Source organism: Zeugodacus cucurbitae, chromosome 4 (assembly GCF_028554725.1).
Source record: "Zeugodacus cucurbitae isolate PBARC_wt_2022May chromosome 4, idZeuCucr1.2, whole genome shotgun sequence".
Taxonomy (NCBI): Eukaryota; Metazoa; Arthropoda; class Insecta; order Diptera; family Tephritidae; genus Zeugodacus; species Zeugodacus cucurbitae.
This window is the reverse complement of record NC_071669.1, coordinates 1,193,273-1,211,443: the sequence shown is the minus strand read 5'-3', so window position 1 is coordinate 1,211,443 and position 18,171 is coordinate 1,193,273. Positions and strand designations below refer to the sequence as shown.

Sequence of the window (18,171 nt, the reverse complement as noted above, 5' to 3'; positions counted from 1 at the left end):
TCATAGAAATAATATAATCTCCGAAAAAATTGTTCAGATCGGTTCACTATAGCATATAGCTGCCATACAAACTGAACGATCGGAATCAAGGGCTTGTATGGAAAACTTCCGCATTTTACTACATATCTTCACGAAATTTGGTATGAGTTATTGTTCATAGAAATAATTTAATCTCCGAAAAAATTATTCAGATCGGTTCACTATATAACCTTAATGTTTCTAGCAAACAACCCTGCTTAAAAGAATTAATAAAATTTTTTCTTTTTTTTACTTAATTTTTCTTACGTCTTTAGATTTGCTTAAACACATAGTTACTAAAAGAAATGCACCTGTGAAGGGTATATTAGCTTCGGTAAAGCCGAAGTTAACCTTTTTTCTTGTTTTGTAATAATTCTATATAGTATCGGAATATAGGATTTCTTGGGGACCTATGATTAAAACTCGTTATTTAAAGGTTTTTACTGACTTTACTTAACCTAATTTAACACAAAATCTCTCTCTCATTCGCCTCAAAATACAACTTGTTAAATAAAAGAGTTGCACTTTTGTTTATAAAAAAATTTATTTGAACCCCTTTAAACTATTTTTTTTTAAATAAAACATTGCTTCAGTGGGTTCCATAAAACCGCGACCTTCATGCCGAACTCGCATTAAATAAACGTTATACAATTAAATCTTAATTAAAATACGACTTTAATTACAGTTATTGTTGTATACTTCACATTCTTCCACTTTACAAGTATTTTGTTGTTATTCGTTTTCTCTCTTTAAAGCATTATTAAAGCAACAAAACTTATGCGCTGAACATACGTAATAAATAAACGTTAGAGATTTTCACAAGTTGTATAAAAAGGAGTATAATTATAAACGCGCAGACATAAGCTAAATTTCGCATATTACAAAAACAAAAAAAAACACAAAATTCATATAAAAATTAAATTAAACTAAATTAAATTAATTATAAACTTACACATACATATATACATACATAGTATATGATTACAAAAGAGATAAGTTACATAAATACAAATATTTAAAAATTAAGCTAAAATACAACAGTTATGTACACTAATTATTTGTCCATTATTTGAGATTGCATAAATCATAAATCGCTTCCAAAATGGAAAATTATCTTTGTGAGTATGAAATATATGTATTTTTCACATGTATATCTATTTATAAATCCTCTGTTGTAGTTGTAGTTTTGTAGCGTAGGTCACTACGTGTCCAGGTCGCACATCTAAAGCACCAGCAGCACGACCGTCGTGCGGAACTCCAACTTCAGCTGCAACCCGTTGCACTAGCTGCCATTGCTGGCGCCGTCTTTCTTCTTCGGTCGCAGGATGAAGTTCAAATTGTAGGTCGTGTTCACCGCGTAGTAGACGTTCGCGTTCTTCGGCATCACCAGCTCCTTGTCGGGCAGCACCTGTGCGAGCGTGTAGTCGTCGGGGTCAGCCTCGAGACCGAGCTTCATCATCGCATTCCGTATGACGTGCGGTGTGCGCTCGTTGTTGCCCAGCATTATGCTCTTGTACAGCACAATGCCGTCCAACTCTACATTCTCCGTCTCATACGTCACCCTGATGATGTAGAAGTCGGGCGCATTATTTGTCTTCGTGCCCGGCGATTGCACCAGCTGCGCGTTTATGATGGGCGAGCCGACATTCAGCTGTGTGTTGTTGTTACCGCTGCCGCGCACACCATTTGTCGAGTGTGAGTGTGTCATTTTCGTATTCGATTTCTGGCCGCCCGAGTTGCTCGAGTCCATCGACAGATTCGAGACGCTGCTGGAGGCTGACATGAGCGATGCATTCGGCGCCTGTGCGTCGCGATCGAGCGAATTGTGTCGCGAACTGTAGTGCGAGCTATAGCTGTTGTTCAGTTCACAGTAGAACTGTGAGCCAGCGCCGCTGCTCGAGTTCGACGCTATCGAATCGGTCTTGCGGTGTCCATTACCACCCATGGAGTTCGAGGAGATCGACGTGTTCGTTAGCGATGTATTCGTCGACGCGGTCGATTTGCGCGGCGCTGGTGGTGGCGACTCGAGTTGGCAGGAGAGTGCATGCGCTTCACGCTCATCCAGCACTAGCACCGACGCAAACCAGCGATCGAAATTGGTGTCTTCGCGCAGGTTGTACGTATTGGCGGCACCCTGTAGCAATTTGATTTGCGCCAGCACTTCGAACTCTTTGCGTTTTTTGTCGAAATTGATGAGCTGGTGTTCGCCTATCGTGTCCGGTATGGCGGCGTGTATCATTGTTAGGTCAGTGAGGAAGGTGCCCAGGTATGGTATGGTGCCATGCGACGTCTGCGTGCTCTGTGACATGGAACGAAAGAAGAAGAGATAATTAGTGGTGTGTGCTAATGCATGGCTAAATGGGGGTGTGTCTGTTGTACGCAGTATGGGTCGTCAGTTGCACTGTTTGGGTCGATACTGTTTCGCAATGTACACTCACTTGTTTCTGTATGATCTTCTGCAGATGGCGATCGTGCTCACCCACCGTATCGGCGAATTTCGCAGTGCCCTCACGCATGAGTACTTCGCGCTGCGCCCAAGCGTTGTTGTCCTCCGAAAATATTCTGGCAAGTTCATTGAAAATCTCCATCTGAAAAAGAGAAGTGGTTTAGTTTTGGAAGCAAAATGTTTTTGATGAAGTCTAACCTTTTCTTTGGGTAGCACGGCCCATATTTTTGAAAGTCTGTAAATAGGATTCGATTGCAGTCCGGATATAATCGCCTTCAGCGAAGAGAAGTTCTTCAGCAAACGCAACTCTTGCGCAATGTCAATCCAGGTGGCAATATTTAAAGCACGCTCCTGAAACGAAATTAAGAGTTCAAATGTTATTATGTGGATATTGAAAAATATAATACTAGCAACCCACCTGCGGTTTGAGTCTGGGCTCTATCAGTATGCTGGAAATGACTCTAAAGAGCACAGCATTGAATTGATTAATGGTGGCCACCACTGTCTCGGAGCCACTTTTATCGCGGCGAGCCCACGTTGCACCGAGGCACTGATGCGGTATCAGCCGCTTGAACAGCTCCGAGTCCATGCGCGTCAGCTGTTCGGCGAAATGACGCACCGGCACATGTGGGAAACGGAATGCCTGCAGGAAATGCGTGGGTCCACGAAACGCCGGCGCCAAACACAGCCCCGCAAATTGCTCCGTGAACTCTGCGTTGTACTGTTGCGGCAGCAGACCCACGCTCATGCTCATATTCATGCCACCGCCATTGGCATTCGCACCCACGCCGCTCGCTAGCCATGGCGGCACACTACTCTCGCCATACACCTGCTGACGCAGTATGCGCTCCAGTCGATGCAGCACCTTCAAATGCAGCTCGGAGCGCGGCAAGCGCTTCGAGGCAAACGTTAATATCTGCCGCAGGTTGTCCTCATTCCAATCCTCCGGGAAACCATCCAACCACACATGTAACGCCGAGACTAGTGTTTTTTTGTGTTGTTCATGTATGGACGCCGCCGGATCGTAATTGACATCCTCCAATTGTTGGTGCTCTTCGATCTCTTGCAGATGCTTGTCATTGAGTGTGTCGTAGCGTCGTATTAGCAGATTGAGCACCTCTTTGGGCGTGGAGAAGGTGCGGTAGGTGGAGAGGAACACATTGATGAATGTCGACTCCAATTCACCATCGTCTGTGGCTAACGCCTCGACTAGGCGCGCCAATGTGGCCGCCTTCACGAAGCGCACTCGCACCGTTTCCCATTCGAGGTGGCTAATTTCATCGTCCGAATCCTGAATGACGTCGTCGCACCCAAATGTAATGTAAGCGTGTGCGTATGTAAATAGGGGAAAATTGATTAATGCATTTTCATTTGGGTTAGTCAAGGTGAAATTGCCTTTTGGGCAAACAAACTTAATTAGAAAGAAAGCTACATGGGGCAGGTGGCCTGCCACAACAGCCGTTCGCTTGCGTACTTACGTTATTCGCCGATGGTGTGGGTCGATGGTAGCGCACCTTCTTAAGGTAGACTGTAAAAATGGCATTCTTCTCGTGCTCCTCGCCCCAGAGACGCCACGTGGGCTGCAATGGCACATAAATCAAAATGGAAAATTAAATTTTATTAGAACATTCAATTATCGGTCTGGTCGGTTAGTGTTCGAAAGGAAGGCTAACCTTTGACGAGGCAAACACAATCGATACTAAATAACTGTATATATATATAGTAGTAAATGCAAACAGAAAGTAAATGCTGTTATATATATATATGTACATATGTAAGTATGTGTGGCTCTAATAGATGTTTGTTTTCGACATGCTCACAATAAATCGATTTTGTGGCGCTTAAATGTTTTTCGAGTAAATGTAAAAGGTGAACGGTTGGAAAAATTGTGTGAAGTGCTACGTGCATACTCGTACTTTGAGTAGAGATATTGCACAAAATATATTTTCTAATTAGCTTGCTTGTCTGCTTAATTGGCAAAAGTTTCTATTACTCTTGTGCGTTTTCTTCAAGACAAAATCGATTAAATGAGTTTTTGCTGTTATGTAATAGATTACAGTAGCGAAAACAAGTTGTAAAGAGCTTTTTAAGCAGTGAGCTTTTGAAAGCTCTTTAACTTTTAAAGGTTCTAAGACGCTTTGAGCTATGGAAATTTCATGTGACGTCACTTTAGCTATATTCTGAGTGACTAGAGCAACTTTAAAGCTTTCAAAAAAACTCAAAACTTTTAAGACTGGGATCGTTTCTCAAACAAGATATCTGTCATATGACCCAAAATATGATTTATAATGAAAATAGAACTGCAGTCAATGATATTCCAGAGAAATAACGAGAAAAAACGTTTCGTGAAGATATGTAGTAAAATGCGGAAGTTTTCCATACAAGCCCTTGATTCCGATCGTTCAGTTTGTATGGCAGCTATATGATATAGTGAACCGATCTGAACAATTTATGTAGTAAAATGCGGAAGTTTTCCACACAAGCCTTTGATTCTGATCGTTCAGTTTGTATGGCAGCTATATGCTATAGTGAACCGATCTGAACAATTTTTTCGGAGATTAAATTATTTCTATGAACAATAACTCACACCAAATTTCGTGAAGATATGTAGTAAAATGCGGAAGTTTTCCATACAAGCCCTTGATTCCGATCGTTCAGTTTGTATGGCAGCTATATGATATAGTGGTCCGATATCGGCAGTTCCGACAAATGAGCAGCTTCTTAAAGAGAAAATAATATCTGCAAAATTTCAAAACGATATCTTAAAAACTGAAGGACTAGTTCGTGTGTATACAGACAGACGGACTGACGGACATGGCTAAATCGACTCAGTTCAACATATTGATCATTTATATACATATATACTTTATAGGGTCTCCGACGCTTCCTTCTGGGTGTTACAAACTTCGAGACAAACTTAATATACCCTGTTCAGGGTATAAAAATCTGAGCGGGCGGAATATTATAATCAATAATTGATTCTTATCGTTTTTAATATACTAAAATCTCGTTTTAAAGCGCTTATATAACTATAGACTGAACTTGTACTGTCTATCTTTGTACTATCCTAAATCCTATCCACGGGCCATCAATAAGCGAACTTCTAAGGATAAAAAACGTTACTTGTTTAAGGGGTTTACCCAAAAAGCTTATAAAGCTTTGAAAGTTTAAAAGCTTAAAGCACACCAAAAACACTAAAAATAGCATAATATAAGTTTAACAAGATTGAGCGTGCGCTATTCTGAAAAACTAGCAAATCAACAAGTAAATTTCGAATAATAAATCTTATTCTGTTGAAGGAGGTGCTCAAAGTAGAACTGAACTTGAGCTGGACCACTAACAATCAATTTGGGAAACTCTAAGAGTAAAGAAACGTAACTTGAAACATTAAAGCTCCAAAAAATCAACTCAAAAAAGTTTAGTTAAAGCTTTGTAAGTTTGAAAGCTTTCAAAAACATTAAAATCTTATAAGTTCGAGAGGTATATAATAAATAAATATAAATTTTGTAAGCAATAAAAGCCTCGAATTTAATTGTTGATTTAATCTAACTGATAACTAGAGGCCGGCAAGCGTCACTACTCGCCACATATCAATCGATATTAATTGTATTAATTGATAACATAAAAACTTTCTTTCTCACTTAATTAAAAGTTTTCAATGAATTTCGAAATTGCCGCTTAACGGATATTATCAGATTTTATTTTAATTGCAAGAGGAAGCAATTAGCAATTTCGCCACTTTCGTTGTTAATTAAAATAAATTAAAATAAATATATATATGAGTACATGAGTATGTGATATATACAAAATTCATGGCAGTTGCAATAAACAGGCCACTGAAGAAATTCATGCGAAATGTATTTACATTAAATGTGTTACTCTGTATTTCCACTATAAACAAAGGCGGCCGCAGAGTTCAGAATTACTCGCCAGACACAACGACGCACTCATATAATACATACTTTCGAACTAAAAATGCTTTTGCATATTAACGAAATTGTTTATTAAAAAGTGAGCGGAGCGAAATTATGAATCGCGAACATCCGTTGAATGAAATCGAATTACAAGGAAAAAAGCACATGCTAAATTACACATACAAGCGCACATATGAATTTGCATATGTGTTGAAGTGTATGTCTAAATGGAAAAATTAAAATCACACACACACACACACACTAGGTGCACTGTGCCAGCATTTGTAAAAATTTAAATGCGCTGAAACATTAATTGAAAAGCACGTACAACAATGGCAATGGACCGTAGAAATGCCTCCATGTGTATGTGTGTGTGTGTCTCTATATATGCAAATGCCTTGCAATATGCACAAACGACTAGCTCGCCATGGCAAATTAGGTTTAAAACACAGCATTTTCCACATAATTACACGAATTACATATGCAACACAGGCCTCATATTATGCCCCACGCACATACATACATATATACACACACTCAGCCATATGTGTTTGTAGTGCCGCAGCAGCCGCCCACCGCTGTGGGTCATTAGCTGGATAGCGCCGTACGCGCCTGTTACTGGTACGCGACTCGCGCTTTAATTGAAACTAAATTGGACGCTTTCACTGACAGCACACAGGCAACACTGGCAGCCTGGCAGTGCAGTGTTGCTCATGAATTCAATTATGTGGCAGCGCAACAGCGAACAAAGCGACCGTCTAAAATAGTTTCTATTGCGAGTACCAAAGCAAGTTCATTCAATTATACTTGCATAATAGTACGCGAAGTATGTGCGTATCGATGGCGGTGGACCGAGGGCGGCTCAATTAGATCATATTAGGAGTGATGCATGTCAGTACCCTAAAATATGAAGGTCTATATTTTTATACTCTCGCAACAAAAGTGGCTAAGAGAGTATTATAGTTTTGTCACATAACGGTACATATTTGGTATAAAGGATCGCACTATGAAGGGGCATATTTGGATGTAATTTTTTTGGAGAAGTGGGCATGGTCCCTCCTCAAATAGGTTTTTTTGTATATATCTCGCAAACCAATAAAGCTATATAAACGAAACTTTCGTTTCTTTTAACCACTTCTTAATACAGTCCAAAAATGAAAGAAATCGGATAATAACCACGCCCACCTCCCATACAAAAGTTAGGTTGAAAATTACTAAAAGTGGATTAACTCACTAAAGAAAAACGTCAGAATCACTAAATTTCATAGAAGAAATGGCAGATGGAAGCTGCACTCAGATTTTTTTACGAAATGGAAAATGGGCGTGGCATTGCCCACTTATGGGTCAAAAACCATATCTCAGGAACTACTCGACCGATTTCAATGAAACTTGGTTTGTAATAGTTTCCTTACGTCCCAATGATATGTTGTGAAAATAGGCCAAATCGCTTCACAACCACGCCTACTTCCTATATACCACAACTTTGAAGACAATCTGAATCGTTAACTATACAATATATAAAGTAAGTACTAGTGAAGATATCGGTACAAAACTTTGTACAAATACTGTATTTATAGTGTGGCAGCCCCATTCTAAAAATCGCCGAAATTGGATCATAGGTTTTCAAGGCCTCATATGTCGAACATGACAATGACCTTATACAATATATATGACGAATATGTGGGTCAAATTGTGTATTATATAATATAAATAAAGTTAAATAAATAAATTACGAGAGTATAAAATGTTCGGTCACACCCGAACTTAACCCTTCCTTACTTGTTTGCTATTCTTTTCTTGCACATCAAAACAATTTTATCATTCTAAAAGAAATGTTTAAAAGAAACGAAACCCGAAATCTTAGAAGTCAGATATCAATTCGGGTTTAACAGCACAACCGGTCTTGTGGCAAGCCAAGCTCTGTCACATATCAAAGTACTTATTTAGCAGCACATAAATGATAAAAACTACACTTGAAGACAACAAGTTGAAGACTACGAGACTCGTATAACTACAGTGTCTCTAAAAGCGTACGCGGGTCTTCTCCGGCTTTCACAACAAAGACTGATTGACATAAAGGAAGACTAAGATTTGGCATTCGCTTTGATTTTGTTGTAGCCACCGCCCACCAAGCAACATAATTTGTTTCTTCTTTCTTTCTTTTTGTAAAACTTTTTTGTTTTTGTAATTTTTTTTTGCCTCTGTACATAAATAGGCTGTTGCTGCCATATGTTACTTATTATGATAATAAACGCGCGAGCAGCAATTAATTTTTTGCTGCTGCCCCAAGAAAAGTGATCGCTAAGACACACTCGCTGCTGGCAGCTTGTTTACAAATTTGCCGGTTTTCCACACAACAATTTCGCAATTCTACAGAAATCTTCACGCGTTTAACCAAATTGCTGAGGAAGTGGCGAGGGCGTTCACGTGAGAAGAAGGAATATACAGTCGAACAGCGGTATTTTTCTTATTCCGCCAACAACAACACACTGTCGGTTCTTTTTGTAGTTTTTTGTTGTATTTTTTTTGCTTTATGAACGGTTGTTTCATTCATTTGTGTAATATTATATTTTATGGCTTGTTTGCACTCATATACATATTTATTACAAGTGTGTGCGAGTGTGTGTGTTCGTCTCTTGCCAAATGTTTGGCTTGCGCTCTTGGCGGATCTTTCACTAATTGAGCACTTAAAAAATTTCGTATTCAAGATTAAGTACCGTTAATTGTGTTGAAATAACCACAAACATCCTTGTAAAACAAAAAAGAAATATAAAAAATAACAACAAAAACCGAAAATATTTTTCTTTGTACTCAAAGACAGCTTTTCTTGATTTTTATTTTTATACCCTGAACAGGGTATATTAAGTTTGTCACGAAGTTTGTAACACCCAGAAGGAAGCGTCGGAGGTCCTATAAAGTATATATATCATGATGATCAGTATGTTGAACTGAGTCGATTTAGCCATGTCCGTCCGTCTGTCTGTATATATACGAACTAGTCCTTCAGTTTTTAAGATATCGTTTTGAAATTTTGCAGATGTTATTTTCTCTTCAAGAAGCTGCTTATTTGTCGGAACTGCCGATATCAGACCACTATATCATATAGCTGCCATACAAACCGAACGATCGGAATCAAGGGCTTGTATGGAAAACTTCCGCATTTTACTACATATCTTCACGAAATTTGGTGTGAATTATTGTTCATAGAAATAATTTAATTTCCGAAAAAATTGTTCAGATCGGTTCACTATAGCATATAGCTGCCATACAAACTGAACGATCGGAATCAAGGGCTTGTATGAAAAACTTCCGCATTTTACTACATATATTCACGAAATTTGGTGTGAGTTATTGCTCATAGAAATAATTTAATTTCCGAAAAAATTGTTCAGATCGGTTCACTATAGCATATAGCTGCCATACAAACCGAACGATCGGAATCAAGGGCTTGTATGGAAAACTTCCGCATTTTACTACATATCTTCACGAAATTTGGTGTGAATTATTGCTCATAGAAATAATTTAATCTCCAAAAAAATTGTTCAGATCGGTTCACTATAGCATACAGCTGCCATACAAACCGAACGATCGGAATCAAGGGCTTGTATGGAAAACTTCCGCATTTTACTACATATCTTCACGAAATTTGGTGTGAGTTATTGTTCATAGAAATAATTTAATCTCCGAAAAAATTGTTCAGATCGGTTCCCTATAGCATATAGCTGCCATACAAACTGAACGATCGGAATCAATGGGTTGTATGGAAAACTTCCCCATTTTACTACATATCTTCACGAAATTTGGTGTGAGTTATTGTTCATAAAAATAATTTAATCTTCGAAAAAATTGTTCAGATCGGTTCTTTATAGCATATAGCTGCCATACAAACTGAACGATCGGAATCATAGTTACTAAAAGAAATGCACCTGTGAAGGGTATAATAGCTTAACGTTTTTTCTTGTTTTTTTTTAATTTTTTAAGACAATTCTTTAAACATTTATGAAATGCCTCAACTTAAGCGGTTGCTGTGGCACGTTCAGCCCAAATTATTTATAAATTTTCTTGTGTTTTTGGAGAATTTTGTGCAATTAGCACAATTATTTGGCAATTTATTTGTTTCCAAGGTAAATTATTTCAAACAAATTCGAGTGCAAATGGCGCGGAATCCGTCAAAAATGTGCATAATTTTGGAAGAAGAATCTCTTTGAACTTTCTGCAATTGCATAGATCATGTGCACGCTCCATAATTTTAATTTTTATTTTAATTAGAGCTGTCTGACTTCAGAAATCATGTGCTTGCCGCCACTTGCTGACTCATATGCGCATTGAGGTGTGTATGATTATCTGAATTCTTCTACCATTAAAGAAAAATCAAAATTTTTACTACAAAAGTGTTGAAATCAAGCATAATTCGTCTGCTTATATCTGCATAGCATTACTATTAATTAAATCGCATAAAAATTGTGACATCCTAATGTAGTTTAATTAAAATTTTAATGCATATATTTTTTGTCTAATTATTACTTTAAAGCAATATTATATCAAGAAAACGCAATTGAAAATCATGAGTAGTTCTAATTTTACATTTCTGAATGAAAGCACCAAATTACATAGCAACACATCGTCTTATCGCCGCCGTTATCAATCATGACGATTAGCCGCACACACATGCACACACACACCTTCAAACACGCACTCGTTAAATACGTTGTGTGATAAACAAATTTGCAAATAAAACATAAACAATCCCTGACCCTGCTCTTTGCTGTAGCCCCCTCCCAGTACTGTGCTCTCTACCACCCACATCACACTATTTGCTCCGCTATTAGCTTTGACAGTTCGACACTTCGCTTGTGCGCTACCGAGATGTGAATTTATAAAAATAGCGTGAGAAAGAAGCAGCGTCTATAAAAAAATCGGAAAACAGAGAAAAAAATCAGAAGAACCATTTTCAATGTTACCCTAAAAATAAGGATGAACAAAACAAAACCCGTTATAAATAAACGAAAATATGCAAATCACATAAAGTTGTCTGCGCGTCGATTTGTCTAATGTCCTCCTATCCATTGTTAAAATAAACACATAAAATTGTATTTACAAAACTATATGCGAGGTGTATTCAAAAAATAACGGGAATTTTCAAATTTTGAAAAAATGTTTATTCTTTCATAATAAATGAAAAAATTTGACAATTTGAAGAAATTTGAAATTTTTCAAATTCCCGTTATTTTTTGAACACACAGAAAATGTTTGAAAATTGTGCTTTTGAATTATAGGAAATTTTAAATCCCGTTTGCTTGCACACACCTCGTGCGTATGTATGTTTGTTCGTTTGCTTATATTTTGGCCATTTGACGTTTCTACCATATACGAGGTGCGTTCAAAAAATAACGGGAATTTTCGAATTTTGAAAAATGTTTATTCTTTCATAATAAATGAAAAAATTTGACAATTTGAAGAAATTTGAAAATTTTCAAATTCCCGTTATTTTTTGAACACACAGAAAATGTTTGAAAATTGTACTTTTGAATGATAGGAAATTTTAAATCCCGTTTTTTTGCACACACCTCGTATGTATGTATGTTTGTTCGTTTGCATATATTTTGGCCATTTGACGTTTCAAAACAAACATGGGATTTATAAGCGAATTTTTGCTGCTCCAATAATATGTCGGTATGTGAATATGATTGTTTGAGAAATTGTTTTTCTTTTTTTCAGACATATATTTTAGTGTTTCACTAGCGAACAAAGTGAATTGCGAGAATATATTATAGAAAGTTAAAAGTTTCTACTCAATTTTCATCATTACTTCCTTTCTTTGCGGTGATTAATGACAGCTGACAAGCATATTTCTAGCTTAACTAAGCACTTCATAGATATCTTAGCGCTCACTTTCATAGAGTTCTACTTTCAAACTGCTTATGCAGCATCTCTATTCTTTAGATATGTAAATATGTATGTGGATACATATATAAATTTCAAGTCTGTATGTAACAAAGTGGGGAATCCACTCGACGACTTATCGACATTGGCATACTCACATTGAACAAAGGACAGCATGTTACTACGATAAACCGGTTTCAAACGGCACATTGCGTACAAATTGCCGCTTTGCATATTCTGCGAGCAATCGAGTAGTCTTGTTGGCTTGGCTTATGCGAGAGTTTATAAATAAAATTATCGATAATTTGAACAAAAGTAAACAATTTGCCAATTTATGCCATAAACTTATCTGCGGAATGCGAAAATACGAGTGATCGAGCACTTCAAAACTGATTTGCCGCAATATTTTATGGAAATAAAATTAATTTATTAAATTTCTCATTATAAATTGTGCACAAACACTCATGCGTGGCGATGTTTCTTGGCTTTTTGATGTTTTTATACGCTCGCAAAAAAATTGCTAAGAGAGTACACCTTCCATACAAAGGTTAGGTTACAAATTACTAAAAGTGCGTTAACTCGCTAACGGAAAACTAAGATTAAAAAAAGAAGGAAAATGTGCGTGGCGCTGCCCACTTATGGATCAAAAACCATATCTCAGAAACTACTCGACCGATTTCAATGAAATTCGGTACAAAATACTTTCTAGACACCCTAATGACACGGATGGAAAATGAGCGAAATCGTATATCTGGTTCCATCGTTTAGTCCATAACGGGATCCAGTTGACTCATTTCGTTTCCGGTAACATCATTACCCCTTATCAAGTTCCGGCCATCTCATTATCCATATCCGGTTCCGGTTAGTCTGTATCCGTTAACCTAATTTCCGGTTCCGGATGACCCATATCCTGTTATCTCATTTCCTGTTACCCATGTCCGATTCCGGTTACCCCGTTTCCGGTTCCGGTAACCTGGCAGAGCTGAGCAGAACTTAAGTGTGGAGCACCACAACACTTTGAACTTCGATTTTGATAATCTTGGTGTCATATATGAAAGTGAATTTTCATAACTATAACATTAGCTTATTAAATTTAAAGTAAATTTCTAAAAAACTAACAGCTGTGTCTTTTTTAAGAAAATGTTCGGTTACACCCGAATTTTTTACTTTTCCATATTTTTCATGATATAAATTTGGTTTTTAAGTAATTTTTTTGAACCATTTTTAAAGAATTTTTCACTAGGATTTTTATACTCTCGCAATACAAGTTGCTAAGAGAGTATTACAGTTTTGTTAACATAACGGTTGTTTGTAAGACATAAAGCGAAGCGAGTTAGATATAGAGTTATAAACAGGGGCTCAAACGTATAATTCGACACTCTGAATAAGATTATTCAAACAGATACTGTCGAACAATATTTTAGGCTAAAGTAAGTTTTCCTCAGCGTTTCCACTAAAAAAAGAGCTCTTCTTCACTATGTATATTCAAAACAAAAATTCATCCATTAATTTACCTTCGTGTAACAGTAATTTTTCGCATGCAAATCTTTTGTTTTCTTCGAGAGATTGCGCAAGGTGGCGCCCGTGCAGGCGCACAAATATTTCAAACTGGACACCACTTTCTTCTCAGCGCTCGTGGCGTCGAGATCATCGTACGAATGATATGAGCTGTTGCGGCGTGACTTCGACAGGGGCGTGGTACATGATGAGTTTGTGGGCGATTTGAAGAAGAGATCGAATGTGGGCGCCGACTTGTGATGACGAAAATGATGAAATTGTAATGTTTGGGTTTTCACCGTGTCTTTCTTGAACTTGGTTGGAGATTCGTGCGGGGCGGGAGATGGTTGTGGTGATTTCGGGGTACGTGGGGATGCTGGTGGTTTTGGCGATTTTGGTGGTTGATATTTTGTGTCATTGGAATGTGACGCCGGTGACTGTTGTTGTTGTATTTGTAATTGTTGTTGATCTAACGCTGGTAGCGGTGCTGGTTTTAACACATGTTTCAGCTGTTGCTGCAATTGCTTTTGCAATTGTTGTTGCAACAATTGTTGTTTTTGCAACAGCTGTTGTTGTTGTTGTTGTTGCTGTTGCGGTTTGATGTGTACTAAAGTTTTCGGTTTTGGCGGCAGCGGTGGCGGCACACCGTAATCCAGCGAAGGCATTAAACTACCGCTATCAATTTGTTCGACTTGCTGTTGTTGTTGTTGTTGTTGCAGCTGTTGCTGTGAAGTAAATTGACTCTGAGTTTGTGTTTGCTGAGGCAGATGCTGATGCTGATGATGGCTATGAATATGCTTGTGAAGATGTTGATGATGATGCGGATGCTGATGCTTGATTTGTTGTTGCTGCTGTTGCTGTTGTTGTAACAGCGCGTGATTTATCTGGTTGATTTCGTGTTGCTTGCAAATCGCTGGATTGTGTAGTAAATGTTGCAACTGATGCTCACTGCTGTGGCACTTCGTCAACTTCAGCGGTTTCGGTGGTTTCGGGGGTGGTGGTGAGGTACGTGTGGGTCTGGGTAGACGCGTTTGCTGACGCCGCAATGACTCTTGACTGCCGTTGCTCCTGCCAGAGTCAATTTGGCTGTCCTCGTCGTCGTCGCTGATTGCTCGCTCTATTGTTGTTATTGCTGTTGCTGTTGTTGCTTTAGTATTCACTGCTGACGTGCTGCCACTTTCAATTATGAAACTCTATATGTGAAAAAATGTGCAATGAAATTGAATATGTTCAACGAACATGACGCGCCGCAAATGGCAAAACGCTTGAAAAACAAAACGGATTGAAACTGAACAACACAAAGGGGGGGCACATGGCATTGATTGCAATCGTTTGGGGGGAAAATTGTTTCGCGTTTTTTTTCTTTATTTGAAATGTGAAAATGAATATTTTCACTGCTGTCTCTAAAAATAAATTATTTTAATCAAAATCCAGCAAATTTATCCACTCAAATTAAAATTGATTTTCTTTTAAACTAAGTTCAATCGAGATTTCAGCTAGTTACCAGTCAGTACATTGAAAAATTATATCATTCAATATGGTCAGCGCTGCAATGCCCTCTCGCTGTCTCCCTCTCTGACCCTCTCTCAAATCAACTCACTCAGTTCGCAAGTGCAAATGTCAACAATAACTGTCATTAAACATTGCGAATTTGCCACAATATCCACTAATCAAATGAAATCAGAAACCAAAGTCAATTCAATGAAATTTTTTCTCAAATTTTTTTTTCTCAACAAATTGCCCGCACAGCTGGCGGCGCTTTTTGTGTGAGTTCAATGTCCATATACGCATAATAGATGTCTTTCAAATTGCAAATACAATTAACAATTATCGCCGCAGGCAATTAACAATTGAGGCAGCGTGCAGTCGCCAAGCAAAAATCACACACACACACACACATTCACATAGGAGGCAAAGTTGCGCAGTCAGCGCCCACAATTGGCACCGAAATGCGCCAAGTGTGTTGCGTATACGCCCGTGACCTTGACTACGCAGTTTGGGGTTACTTGCGACAATCGAATGGCCAAATGAAGAGCAAGTTGACCGCGCCAGCTGGTCGCATTAATACACTTAGCGCTGCGTAGTCATAGTGGTTCCGGCATGGCTTGCGGGTACGAGCTCGTTCGACGAACCCTCGCGCCGACTCAAGTGGCAGCACACTATTTGCTGGCGCTTTCGTCAGCCGCGGCGTCATCAAACGCCCGCCAATGTCACAAGATATTCATTGTTTACATGCACAGATCCATATGTATAAATGTCTCTGTAGTTTATATTTGGCATTTCTCGCGTTATTTAAGCAATTAGACAGTTGCCAAAAGCGATAGCGAGTGAGGCTAGCGAGCGTCTCATGCGACAGGCCTGAGTACACTTCAAAGTTTTTGCGCGTCTGCGATGAGCTGTGATTACATACGCGCACTTTCGTATATTTTGCTCATTACTCATTGCTTGGCTTACAACATTTGCTGCTTTGTTGTTGTTGCGAAATTATGTTAATTATTTTTACTGCCGCTAGAGTCATTAAAAAGTTTGGCTTTCGCAGTCATAAATTCATTTGAGCACCGCACAGAGCTGGGGTTACGAAACGGCAGCTGACTACGTGTCTCAAGTGACCCTAAGTCAATCTTACAAGACATTCAATTGTCTACGCAGCGGATCTATGTTTGTTTTATGAGTGGTTACGTGTAATTGTCTATATCTACTGGAAGTTTACTTGTGTTTTGTGAGTGCTCTGGCCACTGCTTTTGCTCTGTTTGCTTAGATGTCGCCCAAAATGGAGATTATTTGATTTTTGGGTATAACATTGTGAACTTCATGTTCAATGAGAATTTGAGAGGGAAATCTATGAATTTGAAATAAGTAGAAAGGTTAGATAGTGAATATAATTGACTCGTCTGAGTATGTAATCTAAATAGACTGAGTTACATCGTTTGAAGCCAGTAAGATCCGAACTAATCTCAAGCCTGTATTAGTTTAAGGAATTAAACAGAGAAGGTTAGTTTAGATTACGTTGAGAGGCTGTTTCCCAAAAGGAAACACGCGTAAACTTTATAATATAGTCCTTCCTGAAGCCTGGATCCCCCCTAGATTAACAATTAGAAGTCGACAAAGCGCCCTGAACATACAACAATTATGCAGATATTTTTAACTTCTATAATCGCTATTTCGCGAGCCTGCTCTAAAAAGTAAGATCCAAGAAATCTCTTTCGTAATCTCGCAAAGGCGGGACATTCAAGAAGAAAGGAATGAGACGATTCCACCTCATCCTCACGATGGGGCAATGGCCAGTAAGAACCCCTACGACTAAGAAGAGGTTAGGTTTACTGAGGGTGAAAAAAAAAACAAAGAAGGAAAGGGAGGAGAAGCTTGTGAAGTTTAGCTCTTAAGGTCTTTGAACTCAAGAATCCTTCACATAATCGATATCCCTACCTCATATAAAGTTTTGGACAAAGCATTCAATATTAACTCTATAGGTGAAGGGAAAGGATCGCTTTCAACTCAAAGATCTGTCACTCTCGTGATAGATTACCCCGACTCTTGCCCGTTAAAGGCATATTCAATAAAAAATAGCTGTATTGTTCCAAAATATATGCAATCTTATATTAATACAAATTCTGAGGTGCAAAACGATACCCATATCAAAGTCCCTCCGACCACTTCTTTAGAGTTCTCGTTAAACGAGTTTAGCTTTTCTTCGCAATACTTTTCAATTAAAGAATTATATTTCCATAGTATATAATTGTGTATTTGTAAAATAGACTAGCCCTTGAACTATGTGTAGATACTATATGAGTAGATGTATGTCTCAAGCAAAGCTTATAGAAAAACTCCCAACATTTACATACAATTAAACTGGCTGGCAGCCTTGCGTTAATAGCTTTTTGCATATTGAAAACAATTTTGCCGCTGGAATTTAACTACTTTATTGCTGATAACTGAAATGCAGCTTAGTTGAGATTTCAGATTTTGCAATTAATAATGACCGCATTTCCCTTGTGCCTCGCTGTTGTTAATTACAAGCGAAAGAGTGAGGTGTCGATTGTATTAAATTGCTTTTTTTATTTTTTTTCTAATTTTTTACAAAGTCATTATCAACGATTAGTTAATATTGTTACAAGAAACAGTGTATTACATTTTTATATTTATTTATTTATTTTTTTGCAATCACTTCTAAGCTTCAAATAGCCACACACACTGGCTACTAACAAATATATATTTATATGTATGTTTGTATATCTGTATGTAAGCAATAATTTTGCACTGAATGAACTGTTTAGATTTTCAAGGAAGTCATTGAAATTATGGCAGAACACTTGGAATTTATTTACAAGCTTTGGAGGTCAACAGTCAACATTAAATGCCATAAATGATGAGTCGAAGTGCACAGACACACACATAATTACTAAATTGAAGGCA

At 38.0% G+C, this 18,171-nt stretch overlaps 1 protein-coding gene across 8 annotated transcripts in view; it reads right to left on the bottom strand.

The window, feature by feature from the left end:
• Positions 1-554: 554 nt before the first annotated feature.
• Positions 555-18,171, bottom strand: part of LOC105216623 (ral guanine nucleotide dissociation stimulator-like 1) — a 39,775-nt gene continuing 22,158 nt past the window's right edge. For 6 of the 8 annotated variants that reach the window (XM_054229258.1, XM_029038201.2, XM_029038276.2 and 3 more), the window contains 5 exons: positions 3,943-4,044; positions 2,883-3,755; positions 2,663-2,815; positions 2,457-2,606; positions 555-2,317 (listed from right to left, as the gene is read on the bottom strand). In XM_054229258.1, the coding sequence (XP_054085233.1) occupies positions 1,301-2,317; positions 2,457-2,606; positions 2,663-2,815; positions 2,883-3,755; positions 3,943-4,044 (2,295 nt within the window). In that variant the 3' untranslated portion in view covers positions 555-1,300. Of the gene's footprint in view, positions 2,318-2,456; positions 2,607-2,662; positions 2,816-2,882; positions 3,756-3,942; positions 4,045-13,775; positions 14,952-18,171 lie in introns of all 8 variants that reach the window. The other 2 variants (XM_011191412.3, XM_054229257.1) reach the window with 2 other exon arrangements.